This window comes from Giraffa tippelskirchi, chromosome 4, assembly GCF_054371585.1.
Source record: "Giraffa tippelskirchi isolate mGirTip1 chromosome 4, T2T-mGirTip1v1.2.pri, whole genome shotgun sequence".
NCBI lineage: Eukaryota > Metazoa > Chordata > Mammalia > Artiodactyla > Giraffidae > Giraffa > Giraffa tippelskirchi.
In genome coordinates this window covers 202,948,095-202,970,737 of record NC_137278.1, presented here as the reverse complement: position 1 = coordinate 202,970,737, position 22,643 = coordinate 202,948,095, and the positions used below count along the sequence as shown (strand labels likewise).

Below are 22,643 nucleotides of genomic sequence, written 5' to 3'. Positions count from 1 at the left end.
TCTGAACGTTGAGCTTTAAGCCAACTTTTTCACTCTCCGCTTTCACCTTCATCAAGAGGCTCTTTAGTTCTTCTTCACTCTCTGCCATAAGGGTGGTGTCATCCGCATATCTGAGGTTATTGATATTTCTCCCGGCAACTGGCTAATTTCTAGAGAAATCAACTTCAGTCTGACTAAACACACAAGCTGCCAGGGAGAGTATACCAGGACGCCAGTGACACTGAAGAGAATATAATGTCAAGCAGACCAGATGTGAAGATTGACCTGAACAGCCAGCCCATTGCCTCAGTAAGCAAGTTCATTTGAAGCTAAATATGCTTGATGAACACAGATTCAGAATAAGGCTGCTTGGACATAACATTTGAATTATTAATGGGTTCTGGTAGCCCATTACATTGATCTTCATTCATTCATATGTGTATTTTCAATGTATTATGAAGTGCATGAGTGTGTGCTCACTCGGTGATGTCTGACTCTTTGTGACCCCATGGACTGTAGCCCACCAGGCTCCTCTGTTCATGAGATTCTCCAGGCAAGAGTACTGGAGTGGATTGCCATTTTCTTCTCCAGGGGATCTTCCTGACCCAGGGATCGAATTTGAGTCTCCTGCATTGGCAGGCAGGTTCTTTACCACTGAGCTACCAGGAAAGTCCCCTTAATTACTCTGAGCAGGAGTCATTTTAAGGGGAAACAACAGGGCTGCAGCACTTCCATAAATTCTCAAACACACACGTCTAGAATTACATATGTATGCAAAAGCCCCTTTTTTTGACTCCAACTGATTTCCACCCAGTACCAATAGGAACCACCTCCAGATCAGGTAGGGGTGTGTGTTTATTTGGGATTGATGTCCTTGTTTGGTACAGTCTTTCATCAAAGATAACGCTAATGCTAGTTGGTTTTCCTCTAAGTGTGTGCAAACTATATTTTGCCTTTGTGACCAAAATTATGTAAATACCAGAGCTTTCCTTCTCATTAATATCTTAGAGACACCAGTTGGTATTTAACTGACCTATTGATGTTTTCACTGTCTTTGTCCTTATGTTCTAATAGTTGATGCCAGTTTGTTTTTCTTCACATTATTAAGTCTGTTTCTAGAATACAATTGACTGTGACATAATTATATACTTTGGGGTCAGTTCTCCTCCTTTCCATTCTATTTCTTAGAAGGATGTTGCCAACTTTCCTCTCTGACTCTCCACTCAGCTCCGTATCTTTTCAACACTGCTGTATCTGTCTGGGCAACACAGAGTAATCTATTACAAAACATGAACCCACCTCTCTAACTCTTGCTCAGCTACTGAGTTTGGTCTGTATTTTAGCATTTACCTACTCCCTCCCTCTAGGTTTCCCAGGTGGCGCTAGTAGTAAAGAACCTGCCTGCCAATGAAGGAGATATAAGAGATGCAGGTTCAATCCCTGAGTGGGCAATCCCCTGGAGGAGCACATGGCAACCCACTCCAGTATTCTTGCCTGGAGAATCCCATGGACAGAAGACCCTGACAGGCTACAGTCAGGGTCACAAAAAGTCAGCCAAGACTGAAGCAACTTAGCATGCCCTCCCTCCCTCCAGCCTTTGAGGACTGACTTTTCTTCTTTATGCTTGTCAGAAGCAAACCAAGAATCTCAATCACCTTGGTTTTCTTCAAGGAAAAAAAAGACTTGTCGGTATTTCCCAGCAAAGACAAGGCCCTGCTATATAGTTCAAGAGACTCCCAGGGCCTCCCAAGCACCAGCAGGCATAGTCTAACTGGCAGGTCGGATCTTTAACTCTTGAGCCCTCTTGAGCCCATTTCATGCGAAATGCCAGGCTGGATGAATCACAAGCTGGAATCAAGATTGCCAGGAGAAATACCAACAACCTCAGATATGCAGATGATACGACTTTAATGGCAGAAAGTGAAGAAGAACTAAAGAGCCTCCTGAGGAGGGTGAAACAGGAGAGTGAAAAAGCTGGCTTAAAACTCAAAAAAACTAAGATCATGGCATCTGGTGCCATCACTTCATGGCAAATAGATGGGGAAACAATGGAAACAGTGAAAGGCTTTATTTTCTTGGGTTCCAAAATCACTGTTGATGCTGTTGTCAGCCATGAAATTAAGACACTTGCTCCTTGGAAGGAAAGCTATGACAAATCTAGACAGTAAAAACAGAGACATCACTTTGCTGATAATGATCTGTATAGTCAAAGCTCTGGTTTTTCCATTAGTCATGTATGGATGTGGGAGTTGGACCATCAAGAAGGCTGAGCACCAAAGAATTGATGTTTTCAAACTGGTGCTGGAGAAGATTCTTGCGAGTCCCTTGGACAGCAAGGAGATCAAAGCTGTCAATCCTGGAGAAAATCAATCCTGAATATTCATTGAAAGGACTGAGGCTGAAGCTCCAATACTCTGGCAACCTGATGTGAAGAGCCGACTCATTAGAAAAGACCCTGATGCTAGGAAAGATTGAAGGCGGGAGGAGGTGGGGACGACAGAGGATGAGATGGTTGGATGGCATTGCTGACTCAATGGACATGAGTTTGAGCAAGCTCTGAGAGATAGTGAAGGACAGGGAAGCCTGGCGTATTGCAGTCCATGGGGTTGCAAAGAGTCGGACACGACTGAGCGACTAAACAACAATTATTGAAGGTGAAATCATTATCTTATTATTTCTTCCCCTACTTTGCCCATACAAAACTTTTTGACTTTTTCTGGCTTCTCAGATTTTACTCTCCCATTCCCATCATTTAACACTGTCTTTTATTTTTATTTTTCTTTTTGGAGCATAGAAAGCTTCATTTCAGGCCCAAGCAAGGAGAACACGTGGCTTATGTTCAAAAACTCCAAACTCCCCAATGGTCTTGGGGGAGAAGTTTTTAGGCAAAATTTGGTATGAGGACTGCAGGGTGGGTGACTTTCTTCTGACCGGTGAGGAGGTACCAGGATGATGTTCCAGGAATTTTGTGCTCAGCTTGAAGTTGCCATCCTCCACCTGGGTGGGGGCCTTAGTTCCTGGGAGCCCTAAAGGGTCCTGCTCAGTTTCAAACCAGGATCAGATTCCAGAATCAAGAGATGAGAAGAAAGAACACCATCCACCTGGAGTCTGAAGTTCATCAAAACCCGCCTTTAAGAAATTAAAATAAGAACCATCTGGTCTCAGGACTGAAGCTCAGTAGGTATATGTCTCATCTCATAAAGAATCAGTGAGATACAAAGTGAGAGGTAAGAAGTGTATCTGTGTATTTACTTAGACAGACAGACATTCCATAGATAGAATGGATCCATGTCAAAAGGCAAGAATGGCCTTGGGAGAAACATGCCACACAGAGTGTGGGCCATCTCAGAAGGCAAAAGGCAACAGTGTCTTTAAATTCATTTATATTCAACAAACCAAACAGGCTTCAGCTATTAGGATTCCCTAACTTAGAAGGCTGCTAGGGAACTATAACAATTTTTTGTCATCAAATAATATTTTCTTCTCCCACACTAATTAGAAAGGTCCATGTGCTGAGGCAAAGGGCACTGTGGACGTATCACCCTGTGCTTTCCCAAAGATAAGTGCCAAACATTTGTGTGTGAATGTAGTATTTGTCACACCTTGTTAATTATAATCCCCCTTTCTCATTTAGAGCTTTCAAGATGTATTAATACTGTTATTCTCTGAGTTATTCTCTTTAATTCTGTTTCACCCCTAGTGAGCTGACTGTACAGTCTGTACACTCTTTTTCAGCCAGCGTGTGTGCTGTTTGTTGAGAGGAGGAACTGAACAGCTGCCCCCATTATCTATAAAGAGAACAGGAAAAAAAAAATACCATTTTCAGGTGGTGATTAATGTGTCTAAGTGCCACAGGACAGGAGATCACATCGCTAAGATTCCAAGGTTGGGGGGGGAGGCAGAAGTGAACCTTGAGTTTTCCTATTTGCATGCATCTAGAGGGATTAACAAAAAAATAATCACAGAGGTTGGGGGGAAATGGGGGGTGGGGGTGGGGAGTAGAGAATAGAGGAGATTTGTTAAAGCAGAGAGGTGATGAGAGGTTGGAGGCAGAATTTGGAAGCCCTGAATGTCAGACTGTGGAGCTAAAGCTAGCTGGGTCTTTAGATCATAGGAAACAAGACACTTACAGACTAGCAAAACTGAAAAACACCTGGGTTTCCATTCTTCTATGCCTCTCTAATACAGAAGTCACTAACACACACATTCAATTAGTTAATAATCAACAACTCTATGCCTAAATTTCTGCTTGGCAATAATTGGCTGGACAGTAAAGCAGCTGCTTTAGATGGAGCATGGCTCTCCAGCTCCCTCAGGCCCTACCTGGTCTGGGTTTACTTTTTTAGATTAATGGCCTTCAAATAATACTTGCTAAAAAAATTCTGAAAAAATAGGTTGCTGCCCAAACTTGTTAAATTATCAGTTTAATTGTTTTAAAGGATGTAGTTTATGATATGCTGAAACAATAACATTTTAAAAGGAAGCTGTCATATCACTCTTTTAAATGCATCCCAGTTCAGTTCAGTCACTCAGTCACGTCTGACTCTTTGCAACCCCATGGACTGCATCACACCAAGGCTTCCCTGTCCATCACCATCTCCTAGAGCTTGCTCAAACTCATGTCCATCAAGTCGGTGATGCCATCCAACCATCTCATCTTCTGTCATCCCTTCTCCTCCTGCCTTCGATCTTTCCCATCATCAGGGTATTTTCCAATGAGTCAGTTCTTCGCATCAGGTGGCCAATGGAATTTAAATACAATCGCAGTTTGATACTAACATCATCCTTTAAAAATATATATGAATAAGGAACTTCCCTGGTGATCCTTTTCCTACTATCCATGGTGTTCTCAAAGCAAGAATACCGAAGTGGTTTGCTATTCCTTTCTCCTGTGGACCACATTTTGTCAGAACTCTCTACCATGACCCGTCCGTCTTGGGTGGCCCCACACGGCATGGCTCATAGTTGCATTCAGTTAGACAAGGCTGTGGTCCATGTGATTAGTCTGATTGCCGCTGCTGCTGCTGCTGCTAAGTCACTTTAGTCATGTCCAACTCTGTGCGACCCCATAGACGGCAGCCCACCAGGCTCCCCCGTCCCTGGGATTCTCCAGGCAAGAACACTGGAGTGGGTTGCCATTTCCTTCAGTGCGTGAAAGTGAAAAGTGAAAGTGAAGTCGCTCAGTCGTGTCCGACTCTTAGTGACCCCATGGACTGTAGCCTACCAGGCTCCTCCGTCCATGGGATTTTCCAGGCAAGAGTACTGGAGTAGGGTGCCATTGCCTTCTCCGATTAGTTTGATTAGTTTTCTGTGATTGTGGTTTTCAGTCTGTCTGCCCGCTGATGGAGAAGGATAAGAGGCTTATGGAAGCTTCCTGATGGGAGAGACTGACTGAGGGGAAAACTGGGTCTTGTTTTGATGGGTGGGGCCCTGCTCAGTAAGTCTTTAATCCAATTTTCTGTTGATGGGTGGAGCTGTGTTCCCTCCCTGCTATTTAGAGTCAGTAGCTGACCCTCAGATCCGGGATACACTGGAAAGGAGACTGTGACATGGAGATCTGACTAGAAAGACAGAAACTCAGGCGGCGCTGAGACCTCCAGTCTCAATAGACAGAGTGCCTGATGAACTATGGACGGAGGTTCGTGACTTTGTACAGGAGACAGGGATCAAGACCATCCCCAAGAAAAAGAAATGCAAAAAAAAAAAAAAAGAAAGAAAGAAGAAAAAAAAATAAATAAATAAAAGAAAAAGAAATGCAGAAAAGCAAAATGGCTGTCTGAGGAGGACTTACAAATAGCTGTGAAAAGAAGAGCGAAAAGCAAAGGAGAAAAGGAAAAGATATATCCATTTAAATGCAGAGTTTCAAAGAATAACAAGGAGAGATAAGAAAGCCTTCCTCAGTGATCAGTGCAAAGAAATAGAGGCAAACAATAGAATGGGAAAGACTAGAGATCTCTTCAAGAAAATTAGAGATACCAAGGGAACATTTCATGCAAAGATGAGCTCAATAAAGGACAGAAATGGTAGAGACCTAACAGAAGCAGAAGATATTAAGAAGAGGTGGCAAGAATACACAGAAGAACTGTACAAAAAAGGTCTTCACGACCCAGATAATCACGATGGTGTGATCACTCACCTACAGCCAGACATCCTGAAATGTGAAGTCAAGTGGGCCTTAGGAAGCACCACTAAAAACAAAGCTAGTGCAGATGATGGAATTCCAGTTGAGCTATTTCAAATCCTAAAAGATGATGCTGTGAAAGTGCTGCACTCAATATACCAGCAAACTTGGAAAACTCAGCAGTGGCCACAGGACTAGAAAAAGTCAGTTTTCATTCCAGTCCCAAAGAAAGGCAATGCCAAAGAATGCTCAAACTACCGCACAATGCACTCATCTCACATGCTAGTAAAGTAATGCTCAAAATTCTCCAAGCCAGGCTTCAGCAATACATGAACCATGAACTTCCAGATGTTCAAGCTGGTTTTAGAAAAGGCAGAGGAACCAGAGATCAAATTGCCAACATCCGCTGGATCATCAAAAAAGCAAGAGAGTTCCAGAAAAACATCTATTTCTGCTTTACTGACTATGCCAAAGCCTTTGACTGTGTGGATCACAATAAACTGTGGAAAATTCTGAGATGGGAATACCAGACCACCTGACCTGCCTCTTGAGAAACCTGTATGCAGGTCAGGAAGCAACAGTTAGAACTGGACATGGAACAACAGACTGGTTCCAGATAGGAAAAGGAGTACGTCAAGGCTGTATATTGTCACCCTGTTTATTTAATTTATATGCAGAGTACATCATGCGAAATGCTGGGCTGGATGAAGCACAAGCTGGAATCAAGATTGCTGGGAGAAGTATCAATAACCTCAGATATGCAGATGACACCACCCTTATGGCAGAAAGTGAAGAACTAAAGAGCCTCTCGATGAAAGTGAAAGAGGAGAGTGAAAAAGTTGGCTTAAAGCTCAACATTCAGAAAACTAAGATCATGGCATCCGGTCCCATCACTTCATGGCAAATAGATGGGGAAACAGTGGAAATAGTGGCTGACTTTATTTTGGGGGGCTCCAAAGTCACTGCAGATTGTGACTGACTGCAGCCATGAAATTAAAAAATGCTTACTCCTTGGAAGGAAAGTTATGACCAACCTAGACAGCATATTAAAAAGCAGAGACATTACTTTGCCAACAAAGGTCTGTCTAGTCAAGGCTATGGTTTTACCAGTAGTCCCATATGGATGTGAGAGTTGGACTATAAAGAAAGCTGAGTGCCGAAGAATTGATGCTTCTGAACTGTAGTGTTGGGAGAAGACTCTTGAGAGTCCCTTGGACTGCAAGGAGATCCATCCAGTCCATCCTAAAGGAAATCAGTCCTGAATATTCATTGGAAGGACTGATGTTGAAGCTGAAACTCCAATACTTCGGCCACCTGATGTGAAGAGCTGACTCATTTGTAAAGGCCCTGATGCTGGGAAAGATTGAAGCCAGGAGGAGAAGGGGATGACAGAGGATGAGATGGTTGGATGGCATCACCAACTCAATGGCCATGAGTTTAAGTGGACTCCGGGAGTTGGTGATGGATAGGGACAGTTTCCATCCCTGGTTGGGAAACTAGGATCCTGCATGCCACGTGACCAAAAAAAAAAAGTCCTTTAAGAGTTGAACATTTTATTAATATATGGTTTCTTTTTCTCTTTGAGATCTCATTTTCTTTCCAGAATTTTATACTGTATTTTCATATCAAATGTCTTATTCATCATTTCATTTTCTCTATGCATTAAAATTTTTTTGGGATTGTTATTGCAATTATTGAAACACAATTAAGCAAAGCAATATACTACAACCTTAATAACTATCCAACAGGAAGTAAAATTTTTAATGGAAATGCCTCTTTTAATAAGATAGAGACTAAAAATAGTAGCTCCTGTATCCATGGAAAAATATTATCTTGACAATTTTTTTCTCCCTTTCTATAGCCATTAAGTGCTGATAAACTTTGATCACACAATTTAGTAGGTGGAACTGGAAAGAGTTTTGTTATGGTAATATCCCTCAATTATTTGATCTTCTTCCAGGTTATATGGCAGAAATCCAGAGTAATCTATCTTAAGAAATTAAAGGATCAGCTGAAAATTCCATGTAGTCCTCCTTCTCTTTTGTTGAAAACTAAGAACCAGAATTCTGATTTGCAAAAGGATGTTACCAAGTCATTACTCTTTTCACAATATTAGGGTTTCTAACTGTCCTTCTATTTGTCACCTCTGAGATTTTTACATCCATGGCAAAGCCCATCCTGAGATTTCGAGTAGAAGAGAAATATTTTTGTTTGTAAAGTGAAAGGGTGCAATTTTAAAAAAATTTCTCAGTCATATCAGTTTTAGAAAAGACTATATATGATGGGACTTCCCTGGTGGCCCAGTGGTTAAGAATCCCCCTTGCAATGCGGGGGACACTAAAATCCCACATGCCACACGCTTATGGAGAAAGTAAGCCCTTTCAGGGCAACTAGAGAGTAGCTCCACTTGAGTCAACTGGAGAAAGTCCATGTGCAACAGTGAAGACCCAGGGCACCCAAAAATAAAAATAAATTATTTTAAAATGTCATTTGATCACGAAGGCCTTCTCAAGACAGCCCATGTAAACACTGTTTACAGATTGTCGCTCTGTCCCCCCTCCCCCGCAACACTATCCTTTTTCTATGCTTTAAATTTTTGTTTTCGTTAGCAATTGCCTGACATTTATTTGTCTATCTCCCCCCTAGAGTGTTAACGCCACAGGTGCAGGAACTCATTTGTTCACTGCTGTGCCACAGTAGCTGGCACAGTGTGTGGACCATTTCACCTTAAACACTTGGTCCAGTAAATCCATGACTGTCCATCTTCCTTACAGTAGCCTGCCTATGTGACGTCTTCTCGCAGGTTAGGAAACTCCTTCCCTCATGCTGCTTGCCTGCTAAGTCGCTTCAAGTTGGGTCCGACTGTTTGCAGACCCATGGACCGTACCCCACAGGGCTCCTCTTGTCCATGAGATTCTCCAGGCAAGAATACTGGAGTGGGTTGCCTTCTGCAGGTGATCTTCCCAACCCAGGGATTCAACCAGCATTTCTTATGTCTCCTGCATTGGCAGGCGGGTTCTTTATCACTAGTGCCACCTGGGAAACCCTTTTCTTATGCTACTTCTCTAACAATTTGGGAAATCACTCAGAAACGTAGGAGACCCCACTCAACCCCCTTCACCACCTGTAGAAATAAGAATCGTTTAACAAGCTACCCCGCAAGGGCCCTAGCAGCTGACAATCCTGTGATGCCGTTTGGCCAAGCTTGTGAGACTTTAAAAGTGAAATTGGAAAGAGAAGGAAGCAGGGAGAAGGAAGTCAGCTTAGATGGAATTGAGAGAAGGCAGTCTAGCCTGTTAAAAACATGTACTTATGCCTTCACCTTTTCAGCGTCTGAAGATCACCGCTTTTAAACTAAATCTTTTCCTCTGGGGAGAGCGCAAAGAGCCCGTAACGGGTCTCCTGAGGCAGCGCCATTTAAAGTCGGCCCAGGGGTCTCAGCGTCTACCTTAAGAGGGGCTCCACCCACACCTCCGCTCTTTTGTTAGTCAACCATGCTCAGCCGGGAACAATGTAATTATTCTGTTCAGAAAACGCACTTCAGTGTGAACGAAGCGTATGGATAGCAGTTTAATTCAGCTGGGACCTCGGCGCCTGACCAACTTCCCAAAGAACGGACCAGGCGCTTCCATCATGGCCGCCGGCGACAGCGCTGAGAGGCAACTGATAGGAAATGGCGCCGGGGCGCGCGGCCAATCTCGCCAGGTCCAGGGCGACGGGGCCAGAGGGCTGGCAAGACCGTCTAGGAGCGCCGGCCAGGGTCCCTGAAGACGGTCCTCGGATTTTAGCACCTGGAAACCCTAACAGTTGACGCCTGCAATATGGAGGACGGTTATTGTCTCTGCAGAGCGATTTGTACGAGCAGGCCCTGAATCCGTCCCGCGTCGGAACCCGGCAAAATCCTCTATTCTCTAAACAGAATGCGTTACGCACACTGCGCATCTTCGCAATAGTGGGCCAGCTAACGACGCCAAGAATGTTACGTCGCTCTCCCCCTTCCCTCCCCACCCCTCGTTCTGGTTCAGGAGGCGCGAGAACTCTACGCCCAATCCGTACTTGGTTTTTCTGCTACAGACCGCGAAGTGCGCCTGTCTCCGCAACTGACGTAAAACGCTTCCAAGAATACCCGTAGTACTCCGCGAAGCCCTCGGGCTATTCCGACACGCTGTTTACGTAGCGGCTCCGACGTACGTAGCGTTAAGCTGGAGCAGTCTCAGCGCCGGCCGCCATTTTGTGCAGTCGCTGGGAAGGAAGGAGACGCCTAAGCCGCGGCACTGCCGGGTTTGAGCGTAGCCAAACCTACCCACTGCTTTTATAACCCCGATTCTCTGTGTTTTGCTCCCGTCTCCGACGAGAGAGGCGGCGACGGTGGCGTCTGCGACGGGAGACAGCGCGTCGGAGCGAGAGAGCGCTGCGCCTGCCGCCGCCCCAACAGCGGAGGCGCCGCCGCCATCGGTCGTCACCAGACCGGAGCCGCAGGCCCTCCCGAGCCCGGCCATCCGTGCCCCGCTCCCAGATCTCTATCCGTTTGGGACCATGCGCGGAGGCGGCTTTGGGGACCGGGACCGGGATCGTGACCGTGGAGGGTAAGGGGGGAGGAGGAGAGGAAAGGCCTTGTGTGCGCGGGGGGCGGGGAGGAGGTTGCTTCCTGAGGAGACCGCAGCCTGCGGTCAAGCGGAAGACTGGGGAGCTGACTGCAGGCCTAGGAGCGAAGCTCTCGACTGGGAGGCGAGGCGACCCGGGATTTAATAGCAGTTTAGTGCGCGGGCCTCTGGTGGGCTTGGGCCCGGGTCGCTGGCGGGGCGGGGAGGTGGGGGGTGCGGCGGCTTGGCGACGCCCCAGCCCCTGCTTGCGGACGGTCGTCGTGGCGCGGCCGGGCCTCAGCCCCATAGGCAGCAGGAGGGGAGCTCTGGCCGCGGCCGACCCAGCCCGGGCCTCCTCCGTTTCCCGGCTTTCGAGACCGGCGGATTTGAGCAAGTCATTTGATCTCTCCAGGGCTAGTGTTCATCCGTGAAACGCGGATGTTCTTGCTGAGAGAGAAGGATGAGGTCTCCGAGTTCACCCTGGGAAAGTCTTTTAATGGCAAATGGCTTCCCTGTTTATGGAACTGGAAACATGGTTCGAAACTAGAGACTTTTAAGAAGCGGACTTGCAGATTTTAAAATATTTAAAATTTACGTTTAGTTGTACTTTAAAATAACTCGAAGGAAGCACATTGGAGTGCCAGCGACATTTGCTGGCATTATTTGCTGTCTAAAACGGTCGTTTGGCGGGAAGGAGGAGTTTTTTGTTTTAACGTTTCTTTTTTTCTTCTCTAATTGGCCTGAAGCATTAACGTCTTGGTCCAACTTGAAATTTTTTGATCTAGTAATGCCACGGTTACTGGGTTGGAAGTTAACAGGATTAAACGTGAAGGCCTTCCAGATACTGAGATTCAAATCTTAAGGTTCCTCTTAATCGAAAAAGTCGCTTTAAAAAAAGTTTTATCTATGGATAAAAATTTTTGGGACGCCACGTCTTAATGTATATAGATGTGTATGTGTGTGTGACCTTGGGCAAGATCCTGAACCTTTGTGAGCAGATTTTTCTCCGAAGATGGGGGTAGTAATTCCATTGTTCCCCGGAATTGCGATATTGTGTGTAATTGTCTCTCTGTAGTAGGCATCCTGTTAAAGCTGTTTTCTCCAAACATTTTTGTCTTTTGTGGTTCAAATACACAGCTACCAGACCTCATAGTCACACGCTCCTCAATTATTATTGTTTGATTTACTGTGGCTCAGCTGGTAAAGGGAGAAGGCAATGGCACCCCACTCCAGTGACTCTTGCCTGGAAAATCCCATGGACGGAGGAGCCTGGCAGGCTGCAGTCCATGGGGTCGCACAGAGTCGGCCACGACTGAAGCGACTTAGCAGCAGCAGCTGGTGAAGAATCCGCCTGCAATGCGGGAGACTTGGGTTCGATCCCTGGCTTGGGAAGGTCTCCTGGAGAAGGGAAAGGCTACGCACTCCAGTATTCTGGCCTGGAGAATTCCATGGACTGTACAGTCCATGGGATCGCAAAGAGTCGGGACACGACTGAGCGAGCGACTTTCACTTACTAAATAAAAAGGATTGTTTTGACTTATACTTTGTTCGGAAAGGAAATACTTGATTTTAGCTTTAAATTCAGAAGACTATAAGTGGAATGTTTGCTTAGTGTTTCACAGTATAGCCAAATTTATAGTGAATTTCAATACAACCTCTTAGGAAAAAGAACTTAATGTTACCTAGTAAAATGAAAATGACCCAGAATTCCTCTCAAGCTTTATACCCTAGACTCACGGGGCTAGAAAAACCCTTGTACATGTATTTCGGTATCCATGTTTATAACATTGTTGTATGACAGAATATTAGAAACAGCTTAAATGTCTGGATAAATTCGTCCTATAGAATACAATATAGCAGTGAAAAAGAAAAACTTACATCAGCATGTATGATTCACAAGCATAATATTAAGTAAAAATACAAGGTGTCCTAGAAGGATAACGTAAGTAAACTAACAGATGTCAAGACCAGAATACAAGGGAATGGCTAAAATTCGAGGTACTCATTGGTATGATGGGGATTCAAAACTTGAAATAGCCACATAGAAGCTACCAAAGTACTGATAATGTTATTTCTTTACCATGGATGTTTTACATTTACCATATATATGCTTTAATAATAAAAGGTTTATTATTTGAAAAGCAGAAAAAATGAATTGCTGATCCATACTTAGTTTATCCCATATTGACTCTTTAAGTATCAGATATTAAGACTTAAGAAATAATGTTTCAAACAAAATGGCACTTTCGTAAGATCTGTGCCCTAACTCCACCTTTACTATGAAATTTCTTTTGTTATTTGAATTGCTATTGTTTTGTTCTTAACTGTACAGAACTGAAATGAATTATTTTGAATGGGGGATGAGTGAGGTAGTGTATGTACATGATTATGCATGTTAATGTGTAAATCTTCGAAACTGGCATTTATTCCAAATCTAAATTAAAATTAATACTCAGAAACATGTAATGAGCAGCATAGTATGCAAGGGGTTAGTTTATGTGGATATTTAAATGATACAAATGGCACTGAGGTTCTACAAGAGGAAAGGCTCTCTTGGATATTGTAGTCAACCTTATAAAGGTGGTAGAAAGCATATTTTTTAAGAATCCCATGTTTCAAATTACAGTATATCTTTAGAGAAGGATAATATGTCTTGATTAAATAGCCAGGGCAATGGGGAAAAGGAAAAACTTTGAAAAATAAGGGCTATCTTGAATAAGTCTTGAATTTTTTTTCAGAAGTTCTGTTTTCTTCTAGATGGTTATTTTAAGGTCTGAGTAATATTGGAGTGCAGCAGCAGCATTGAAATGGCATTTTTTAGGAACCACATATGTTGTTGTTCGGTCACTAAATTGTGTCCAACTCTTTGCAACCATGTAGGCTGCAGCACACCAGGCTTCCCTGTCCTCACTGTCTCCCAGAGTTTGCTCAGATTCGTGTCCATTGAATCAGTGGTACTATCCAACCATCTCATCCTCTCCCTCTCCTCCTGCCTTGGATCTTTCCCAGCATTAGGGTCTTTCCTGAAGAACCCCATAATTAGGCAGCCAGTCTCTGAAAATTAGTCTTTGGTCATTTTTCTTTGCAAGACTGACAGTTTAAAGACATGGCTTTTTTATTTGTAGAGAACCTTATTTATTGATAGAATTGTGTTAGTTGCTTCACCTAAAAGGGAGGGAGGAGGGGTCCGTCTCCTGTTTGGTCTTAAGCCTGAGGAGGTATTGAAGGTGTTGATTGGTATTCATCAACAGTAATATAAATGGAATCAGCCAAGTTCTGTCTTTTTGAATGTAAATACTTAATGGTCCCAATAAAATTTCCTGCCATCAATCTTTGTGTATTTGTATTTAGAGAAATATCTAGCTGACTCTTTAAGCATTTTGAGTTCCAGGAAATTGACGTGCTTTAGAATGGTTAGTACATCTACTGCCTGTTGATTAGTAAACTAGTGGAACCACTTGCAAGATGATATTATAAATGAGTTAGAGTAGAAAAGGAGAATTAAACTCGGTGTAGTGTTTTCAGGAGTAAGGAAATGGGATGAAAACATTGTATATTTGTACACCGAAACAATGCTCTGCACTTTTAATAGGTTGAAATACAGAAATGAAGACCATCTTAGTCTTAGGAAACAGAACATTTCAAGTTTGGCTAATGGCCATATTTGTATTCCGGTTGAACTTGTCTGTTGTGAAAGCAAGATAAAGCAAAAAGAATGATTTTTAAATTGTTTTAAAGACCTTAGATAACTTTTTCTGCCTGTCCAGTTTTGCTCTAATTTAAACTTAATGTCCTCACTTAGCTTCATTTCAGAATATTATGTAAGAGTGGCGATTTCTGTTCACTTCAGTATCTCTAGCACCACTTAAAACAGTACCTGATTTATAGTTGATACCCAGTAACTATATGTTGAATGAATACAATTACTGCCAATTTGTACTGAGTGTTTACTATGCCAGATACTGTTTTAAGTACTTTACACAAATATTTTTTTGGAGGGGGGCTGGTAGTATCTTAAGAGTTGCATCTTTTTGCATGTTTTTATGGCACCTGAGATATTTTGCTTTAAAAATACTAATAAACTGAAAATTTTGGTGTTTCTAGATTTGGAGCAAGAGGTGGTGGTGGCCTTCCCCCAAAGAAATTTGGTAATCCTGGGGAGCGTCTACGTAAAAAGAAGTGGGATTTGAGTGAGCTCCCCAAGTTTGAGAAGAATTTTTATGTTGAACATCCAGAAGTGGCAAGACTGACTCCAGTAAGTTTGAGGGGCAGTGTTTGTTTACCTTTTCTTCACATACAGTAATGAACCAAGTAGATAAATTAGCCAAAGTTTACTCATATATATACAAAGTTTACTTCTGTATTTTTTACTCTGGTGTGATGGAGCTTTTCCTTTGGTTCTTGTTAGGAAAGCTGATACTCGTAAGAGAAAGCACTTGATTCTCATATGTTGGTTATATTTCATCTTTCTGAGTTAACTGTTCTCATGTGGAAAATGAAACTTACCACCTGCGTCTTTGACTTAGAAAGTTGGGTGAAGTTGAACATACGTGAAAGGCACTGTAAGAAGTGTTAAACATATTTTCCATTGTAATTGTGAATTTGACAATTGTTATGCTATATTGGAACATAAAGTTTTGCACGTTTAGAATAAATTGGTTACTGATTTATTTGTCTTACTTTGTTTCTAAAATAGTATGAGGTTGATGAATTACGCCGAAAGAAAGAGATTACAGTGAGAGGGGGAGATGTTTGTCCTAAACCTGTGTTTGCCTTCCATCATGCTAACTTCCCACGTAAGTGCATTTCAGTCTGGGATAGTAATTGTTAATTTAGCTTGAATGGTCACTGTGGTCATAAGTCATTTAAGGGTTTTGACCCAGCTCAGGATTTTGTTGAAAAGACAAATAGAAACCTTTCACAAAAGTTCTTCAAGTTTTTTGGGGGAGGTTGGTTTTTTAATGCTCGTGTGTTCTCAATTTAGAACTTTTTGGGGTCTTTTGCAAGGTTTTTTTTGTTTTGTTTAGTTTTCATCTTTCCTTGGGGTTTTGCCTCTATATTTTAGAAAAATAGCAAAATAAAATTGCTTTCTACCTCGATTAAAATTTGGATTAGATAAACAGTAAGTGGCTGCTAGGTACCTATGCCTTGTACCTTAGATACTTTAGAGCGATGGTTTTCCAGAATAAGGGTAGATGGCTCTGGCGGTAGCCTTCTTGAGAAGTAGTCAGCAGGTCATAGAACTGAACTTCAGTAACTGAAAACAAAACTGCTTCTCTTGGAGAGATGTAAAGCTGGATAATTCTTGCCTTTGGTGAGCTTAACAAGTTTTTAAAATATCTTTTGGCGGTAGGTTCACTTCTTAGTTTTACCTAAAAGCAATAATATCTGTTCTTGTACAGAATACGTAATGGATGTGTTGATGGATCAGCACTTTACAGAACCAACTCCAATTCAATGCCAGGGATTTCCCTTGGCTCTTAGCGGCCGGGATATGGTGGGCATTGCTCAGACTGGCTCTGGGAAGACGTTGGCGGTATGTACCCGCAAGGGAAGACTTTCCATATTGGGGTAACTTATTTTGCTGTTGTAAATATTACATATATTCTCAATGCTTAAAATTCTAATTCAGATAGTGGAAGTAATGTTTCAGCTTTTTTAGCTATCTGAAATATGTAGAAGCATTTTATGTTCACATTTGCATTGCATGTATGTGTAAGAGATGTGAATTCTGTTTTCCCTTTCCTAGTTACTTAGACATTATCAATTACTGTGATAACTTAGAACAGTTAATATAATGGCTTAGTTTTGGTATAAGACTGTCCTTTCCTCCTCCAGTATTTGCTGCCTGCAATTGTTCATATTAACCACCAGCCTTACTTGGAAAGAGGAGATGGCCCAATTGTAAGTGTGTTTCAGTTTGTTTATACTTCCAAAAATAACTACAATTTGTTATTATGTTTCAGGCACTGTGCTTTACATGTGTTCTCAGATTTCATTCTCAACCCCACCTTCCATATCTGGAGAAATATTTTCTTACTGGTAAATCTTAGGCACAAAGCAGCTAAGTGACTAGCCCAGGTCAGATGGTAATTAAATTGCTGACCTCGAATTTGAATCAGTCTTACTTTTAACTACTGTGCCTGTTACCTTCATATGTAGGCATTTTCTGTGCATTAAATACAGATGCACTGCTTAATTGCCCATTGATACTATGAGGGATACAAAGGTATAAAATGAGATTCTTGCTCTGTGGATATAAATCAGGTTTGGGATGTGTATTTTTTGTGTTTAAGTAATGCTTTTGTAAATGTTCATAGAGCAGCACCATTTTCTGGTTTGATCATTTTCAGTTAATGCTATTTACTATTTACTGTAAGATTTCAGTAGTGGTCTTCAAACATTTTGAATGTACTTAACATTTTTTTTAATAGAGCTTGCACTCACTATGTTTATAAATATGTACATTGTACAGTATGTCTTAATGATTCACAACAAGAAGTAGTGCATTACATTTCATTACATAATATGTAATGTATTTCATATGGCTAATGGAGTTAGCTATATTATCATTAACTAATGTCTAATGGATTGATTTACCAAGTGAGAGTTATTGTTACCAGCATATATGATTCCTGTTTCAAAGTGTCTTAATTTTATTTGACCAACTTCTTGTCACATTGTGTGTGAATCATCCTTGTTTTTGCCGAATTTGCCTGGCCAAGACCTTAAACTAGATGTCAGAAAAATATCAGCTCTGCTCTTTTCTTGTTCTGATATTTAAGTAAAGTTTGGGACTTGATTAAGTCTTGTTTTGTTACAGGAATATTGTAGCTACTTCCTCATTTTGTGAGTTGTTTAGTTAAAACTAGGTAATACAGTCTATAAATCTCCTTACGTAGCACACATTAATGAATCGTGTCAAAAGTCAACAATCATACCACATAGCAAATATCAGTTCTCAAATTGGATTGACCAAAATATTCATTCAGGTTTTTCTGTAAGATGTTAGGGATATAATTTTAGCCATAGTTCAGTGCAATATCTTACACCTGCTGCCTTCCCAAGCCCCCACCCCAGATTAGACAATAGAGAACTAAATAACCTATTTGTACTTTTTGTTGTTCCTCTTAAACTTGGGGTGGTGTCTCAAATGATTTGTTTGTTTTAGTGTCTGGTTCTGGCTCCTACCAGAGAGCTTGCCCAGCAAGTACAGCAAGTGGCTGATGACTATGGCAAATGTTCCAGATTGAAGAGCACTTGCATCTATGGAGGTGCTCCTAAAGGTCCCCAGATTCGAGATTTGGAGAGAGGTAAGAAAAAAAGAGCATTTAAGAATTTTTAGTTTCATTTTACCAGGTTTTGTAAATGGAATTGAAGAGGAATGGTGAGGTGGGGGGTGGGGGTGGGGATCAGTATTTCAGTAGCTTAGAAATTCTCAAATAGGGTTAAAAAGCTATCTTAGGAAAGTCCCGTGTGGCTAGAGACTTAATGGGGTTTTAGATGATACACATAAATGCTTCTTACATCATGTTTTTTCCAGGTACTTGCTGAAGCTTGAAGAGCATTTAAAGAATTCTTAGTTGAATAGATCTTTGGTTTTGTTTTACAGGTGTTGAGATCTGTATAGCTACTCCTGGACGCCTGATAGATTTCCTGGAGTCAGGAAAGACAAATCTTCGCCGATGTACTTACCTTGTACTGGATGAAGCTGACAGAATGCTTGATATGGGCTTTGAACCCCAGATTCGTAAAATTGTTGACCAAATCAGGGTGTGTAAAGCTTGTGTTTTTTTATACCCTTTGCCTATAGTGGTTCCTTAATCTAAAAGAAAGTCTGTCTTTTCCTGATAGCCTGATAGGCAGACATTAATGTGGAGTGCCACCTGGCCGAAAGAAGTAAGACAGCTGGCAGAGGATTTCCTTCGTGATTACACCCAGATCAACGTAGGCAATCTGGAGTTGAGTGCCAACCACAACATCCTCCAGATTGTGGATGTCTGCATGGAAAGTGAAAAAGACCACAAGTATGAGAGATTTCACTGTTTTGATAATGCTGATAAAACTTTTCCTCTAATAATCTTCTAAAATCAAAGTGTTATTCATAGAAGCCAGTATTTTGCTAGCCTTGAACACATTGAAAGGATTGTTTTCCAACAATCCATTCTTTATAGTATCAGAGCATTGAGGTTAAAGGCAAGAATTCTTTATTCTGATAATTCCCAGCTGATTGAAAGTAATTTGAAAAGAAGATACCAGAACTTTGAAGGATTGATACTGGAAACATAGCTTCTGCATAATGTATAAGGTCTTCTCTAGATGACTTCATTGTTTCGTCTTGTTTTCAGGTTAATCCAACTTATGGAGGAAATAATGGCTGAAAAGGAAAATAAAACGATAATATTTGTAGAGACGAAGAGACGCTGTGATGACCTCACTCGAAGGATGCGCAGAGATGGGTAAGTGCAGCACTGATGTAATTACTTTGCCTCAGATTTTATAATTCAGTAGGAATTTCTAAATTAGTCCTGTTAATGTTGTATAATATTTCAGTAATTCCTAATACGTACTTGGCTTTTTTCTTCTGACAGTTGGCCAGCTATGTGTATCCATGGAGACAAGAGTCAACCAGAAAGAGATTGGGTACTTAATGGTGAGTTCAAAACTAAGCATTGTCCTTACAGTGTATTTCAGGGATTGACAAACATTCTGTAAAGAGCCAGGTAGTAAATATTTTCGGCTTTGCAGATTTTATAGTGGTTTGTGTCACAACTGTTCAGCTGCTGTTGTAGCACAAATATAGCCATAGACATTATGTAAAGAGCCTGGCTGTGTTTCAGCAAAACTTTATTGCAAAAATGGACTTTGTGCCACATATGATCTGTAGACCAGAGTTTGCCTAGTTCTGCTCTGGTGTTTTGAATATTGGGGGCATTTTTGTCATCTCCACTGTACTTTTAATGCAGTAATGCTGGGTCTTTATACTACTTTTTCACCACTTAAACCACTCTATCTAATAAGTTCTTGGCTTGATAGATACGTACAGAGGCCTGGCAGCTCCTGGAAATTTTAATGGAGACTTCCTCATGTTAACTCAGTCTCCATCTCCTCTCATCTCCTCTGAGGATTGAGAGTGGAGCTCAAAGTTCCAAACTTCTCCAGTCATGGCTGGTCTTTTTGGTGACCAGCCTCTGTCCGGGAGGGAGCCCATCAAATGTCATTTCATTAGAACAAGAGACCTCTTATCACCCAGGAAATTGAGGGATTTAGGAACTCTTGTTCAAGTACCAGGGTCAAAGGCTTTTAAGTATTAGAATAAAAGATTCTCCTAGCATCTCTGTTTCACAAGGGTTTTAGGAGCTCAGTGCCAGGAACTGAGGGTAGAGACCTATAGATAGGTCTCTATTATTTCATATAGATACATAGCATATATCTATATGAAATTCACATATATGTGAAATATATTATTGCATATATGTGTGAAATTATATTATTGCATATATGTGTGAAATTATATTATTTCATATATATGAAATATGTATTTTATTTCTATATATATATATATATATACACACACTATTATTTCACAGGGCAAAGCTATGGTTTCCCCTTTCATTTCACGTCTTTTAAACTTCTTCTCCCTTTCCCTATCCCTTCCCCCACCTTGACTTTTGGTTTTATTTGGGAGATTACTTTGCTGTCACAATTTAAGAGAAGAAAAATTCCAACTCATGTTAATTTTGTTACAAACTGCCCCACCATTTTAATGTTACTTCATTGTTAGGTAACTTTTTAATCTGTTGCTTCTCTGCTAACAGTGAATATAATAAATATCTTCAAAAGAATTACTATTACCTTTAAATTTAAAAGAGCTTGGTATGTTCTGACACCATTAGTTGAAATTTTAACATGGTAGAAAAGGCCAGAGAGCTGGGGATGTTTATTTGGTCACTTTTTAAGATACATCACATAGCTTTGATTTTATAACTTGGTTTTCATGGTATCATCCTTGTTTTGCAGAGTTCCGTTCTGGAAAGGCTCCCATTCTCATTGCCACAGATGTAGCCTCCCGTGGGCTAGGTTTGTATAGATAGGTGTCTCTGTCAATGGTATATGTATCTTTTGGTTTAAAGATTTGCTTGTCATTTCACATTAGAGTTGGATATACATGTGTTTAGATAAATATTTAAAAGAGAAGAAGAATTAACATACAAAGTACGTGATTTCCCCCCACCCCCCACATTTTTTGTTAAAAAAACCTTGGTGGGTTTTTTGTTTGTTTTCTGTTTTCTTTTTATTTTGAAAGTCTCTTCCTGCTCCTAACAAACAGGCTTTGGTCTGCAGCAAGGCCTAGGCATGACTATTTAAACAGTTGGAGGGAGAGGAGACATTCAGTTGAACAGCTCAACTTCTTCCTGGTTTTATTCTATTTTCTGGGTGAATAGAATGAGCCTGATTGAACCTAGCTATTAGAAGCTAGTTTCTTCAGTTACTTTTTTCCCCTCTACCAATATATCTGTGGAGGTACAATTCCATGAATGCTAATATATTCTTGGGATTTAGTAAGTCTATAAATATGATACCTTTCAGCAATTAAATCTGCTTTGCCCAATTTAATTTACTGAAGTAAAATTATCATGAGCACTCAGTTATCCCCTCTTCCCACCCATACTCATATCATTGATGTGCTATCTTCCAATTTAAGATCTTAATCTGAAGCTGATATTCTGGAGTTTAACCCATTATGATTTTATGCAGAGATATTTTGTGGTACTTTAGCCCATTCTGAGAAAAATAGGTGTAATTCAGAACTTAATTTTAAAAAATGACAAGAGTATTTCTATTACAAAGATATTTTTAAATTATTGACATTTCTTGCTGAGTAAGGCAAGAAGCAACCGTATCCCCTATGATACTCAACATAAAGAAAGCAAGTATTTGAACTGGATTACAAAAGTAATGAAGGCTTTTTATACATTGCACTCATCGTATTCCCTCCTTCAGAGGTGGTGACTTGCAGCCATGACTGAAAAATTGTCTCTACCCTCTGAGGTCATGTCTGGATCTGTGCGGTTAGAACTTGGGCCTGTTGGGAGAAGAGGCTGAAGCCTGAAAGCAGTTTACATAAAAGCTTTCAGTGATGGTGGTTTTTAAACAGGCTTGCTATGTGCTGGTAGCTTCTTTGTGCATCTTGCCTAGACAATTTAAAATATTTGTTCCATGTCCCCCTGCATTTCTAAACCAAATCAATTGGCTGCCATTAGAATAACTTAGACTCTTCATCCCACCCCCACTCATCCAAGAGAGGGGAGAGGGAACGTATCTGAGTCTGTTTCTTGTTACTCAACATCAGTGCTTGTTTTGGGCCCCTTTGTTTGCTGCCTTGTAAAAATCAAAAGGAAAGGGGAAACCCACCAAAATGGCAGAATGCTGACCAAGGTCCTACAAGATCCTGGAAAGTGAAGGCTTCTACCTCTTAGACAGGGGTGCAATTTTCAGCTGAGTCACCAGGCCTTTTTTCACTTCCTGTCGAGCGATGGCCTCTTAAATATTCCCTTCAGGTAAGTTCTCTGATTCCCATAACTTCAATAGTCGTCCTCAGGAAATAATAGTCATCCTAGTCATCTTTATAATAGTCATCCTATTTATTCCCCTTCCAGTGGGATATTTTTAATTTTTCCTTTTTTTTTTTGTTTAAACTGCACACTGTTAAGTTAAAAGTATTGAATTTATTTTGTTTTGTTTTTTAACAGAAGCTTTGATAGCAGCTGCAGATCACTCAGTACATGGCTGAGGCAAATCTACATTGGCCGGAAGCAGCTCTAGATGAGCCTATTGGCTAGTCTCAGTCCCTCCCAATTAGTGATTGGAGATTCAGGCCATGTCATAGGGCTTGTGAGACAAAAAGTTCTTACCCTAGGCAGCTGGCTAAAACATTAACTTTTTGATTTCTTACTCTG

General features: G+C 41.2%; 1 protein-coding gene across 2 annotated transcripts in view; it reads left to right on the top strand.

The window, feature by feature from the left end:
- The first annotated feature begins 10,325 nt into the window (after positions 1 to 10,325).
- The window catches only part of DDX17 (DEAD-box helicase 17), an 18,504-nt gene continuing 6,186 nt past the window's right edge, over positions 10,326 to 22,643 (top strand). For both annotated transcript variants that reach the window (XM_081590086.1, XM_081590085.1), the window contains exons 1-11: positions 10,326 to 10,686; positions 14,788 to 14,938; positions 15,380 to 15,479; positions 16,086 to 16,219; positions 16,522 to 16,587; positions 17,855 to 17,996; positions 18,296 to 18,456; positions 18,538 to 18,710; positions 19,032 to 19,142; positions 19,275 to 19,336; positions 20,704 to 20,763. In XM_081590086.1, coding sequence (XP_081446212.1) covers positions 10,637 to 10,686; positions 14,788 to 14,938; positions 15,380 to 15,479; positions 16,086 to 16,219; positions 16,522 to 16,587; positions 17,855 to 17,996; positions 18,296 to 18,456; positions 18,538 to 18,710; positions 19,032 to 19,142; positions 19,275 to 19,336; positions 20,704 to 20,763 — 1,210 coding nt within the window. In that variant the 5' untranslated portion in view covers positions 10,326 to 10,636. The remainder of the gene's footprint in view (positions 10,687 to 14,787; positions 14,939 to 15,379; positions 15,480 to 16,085; positions 16,220 to 16,521; positions 16,588 to 17,854; positions 17,997 to 18,295; positions 18,457 to 18,537; positions 18,711 to 19,031; positions 19,143 to 19,274; positions 19,337 to 20,703; positions 20,764 to 22,643) is intronic.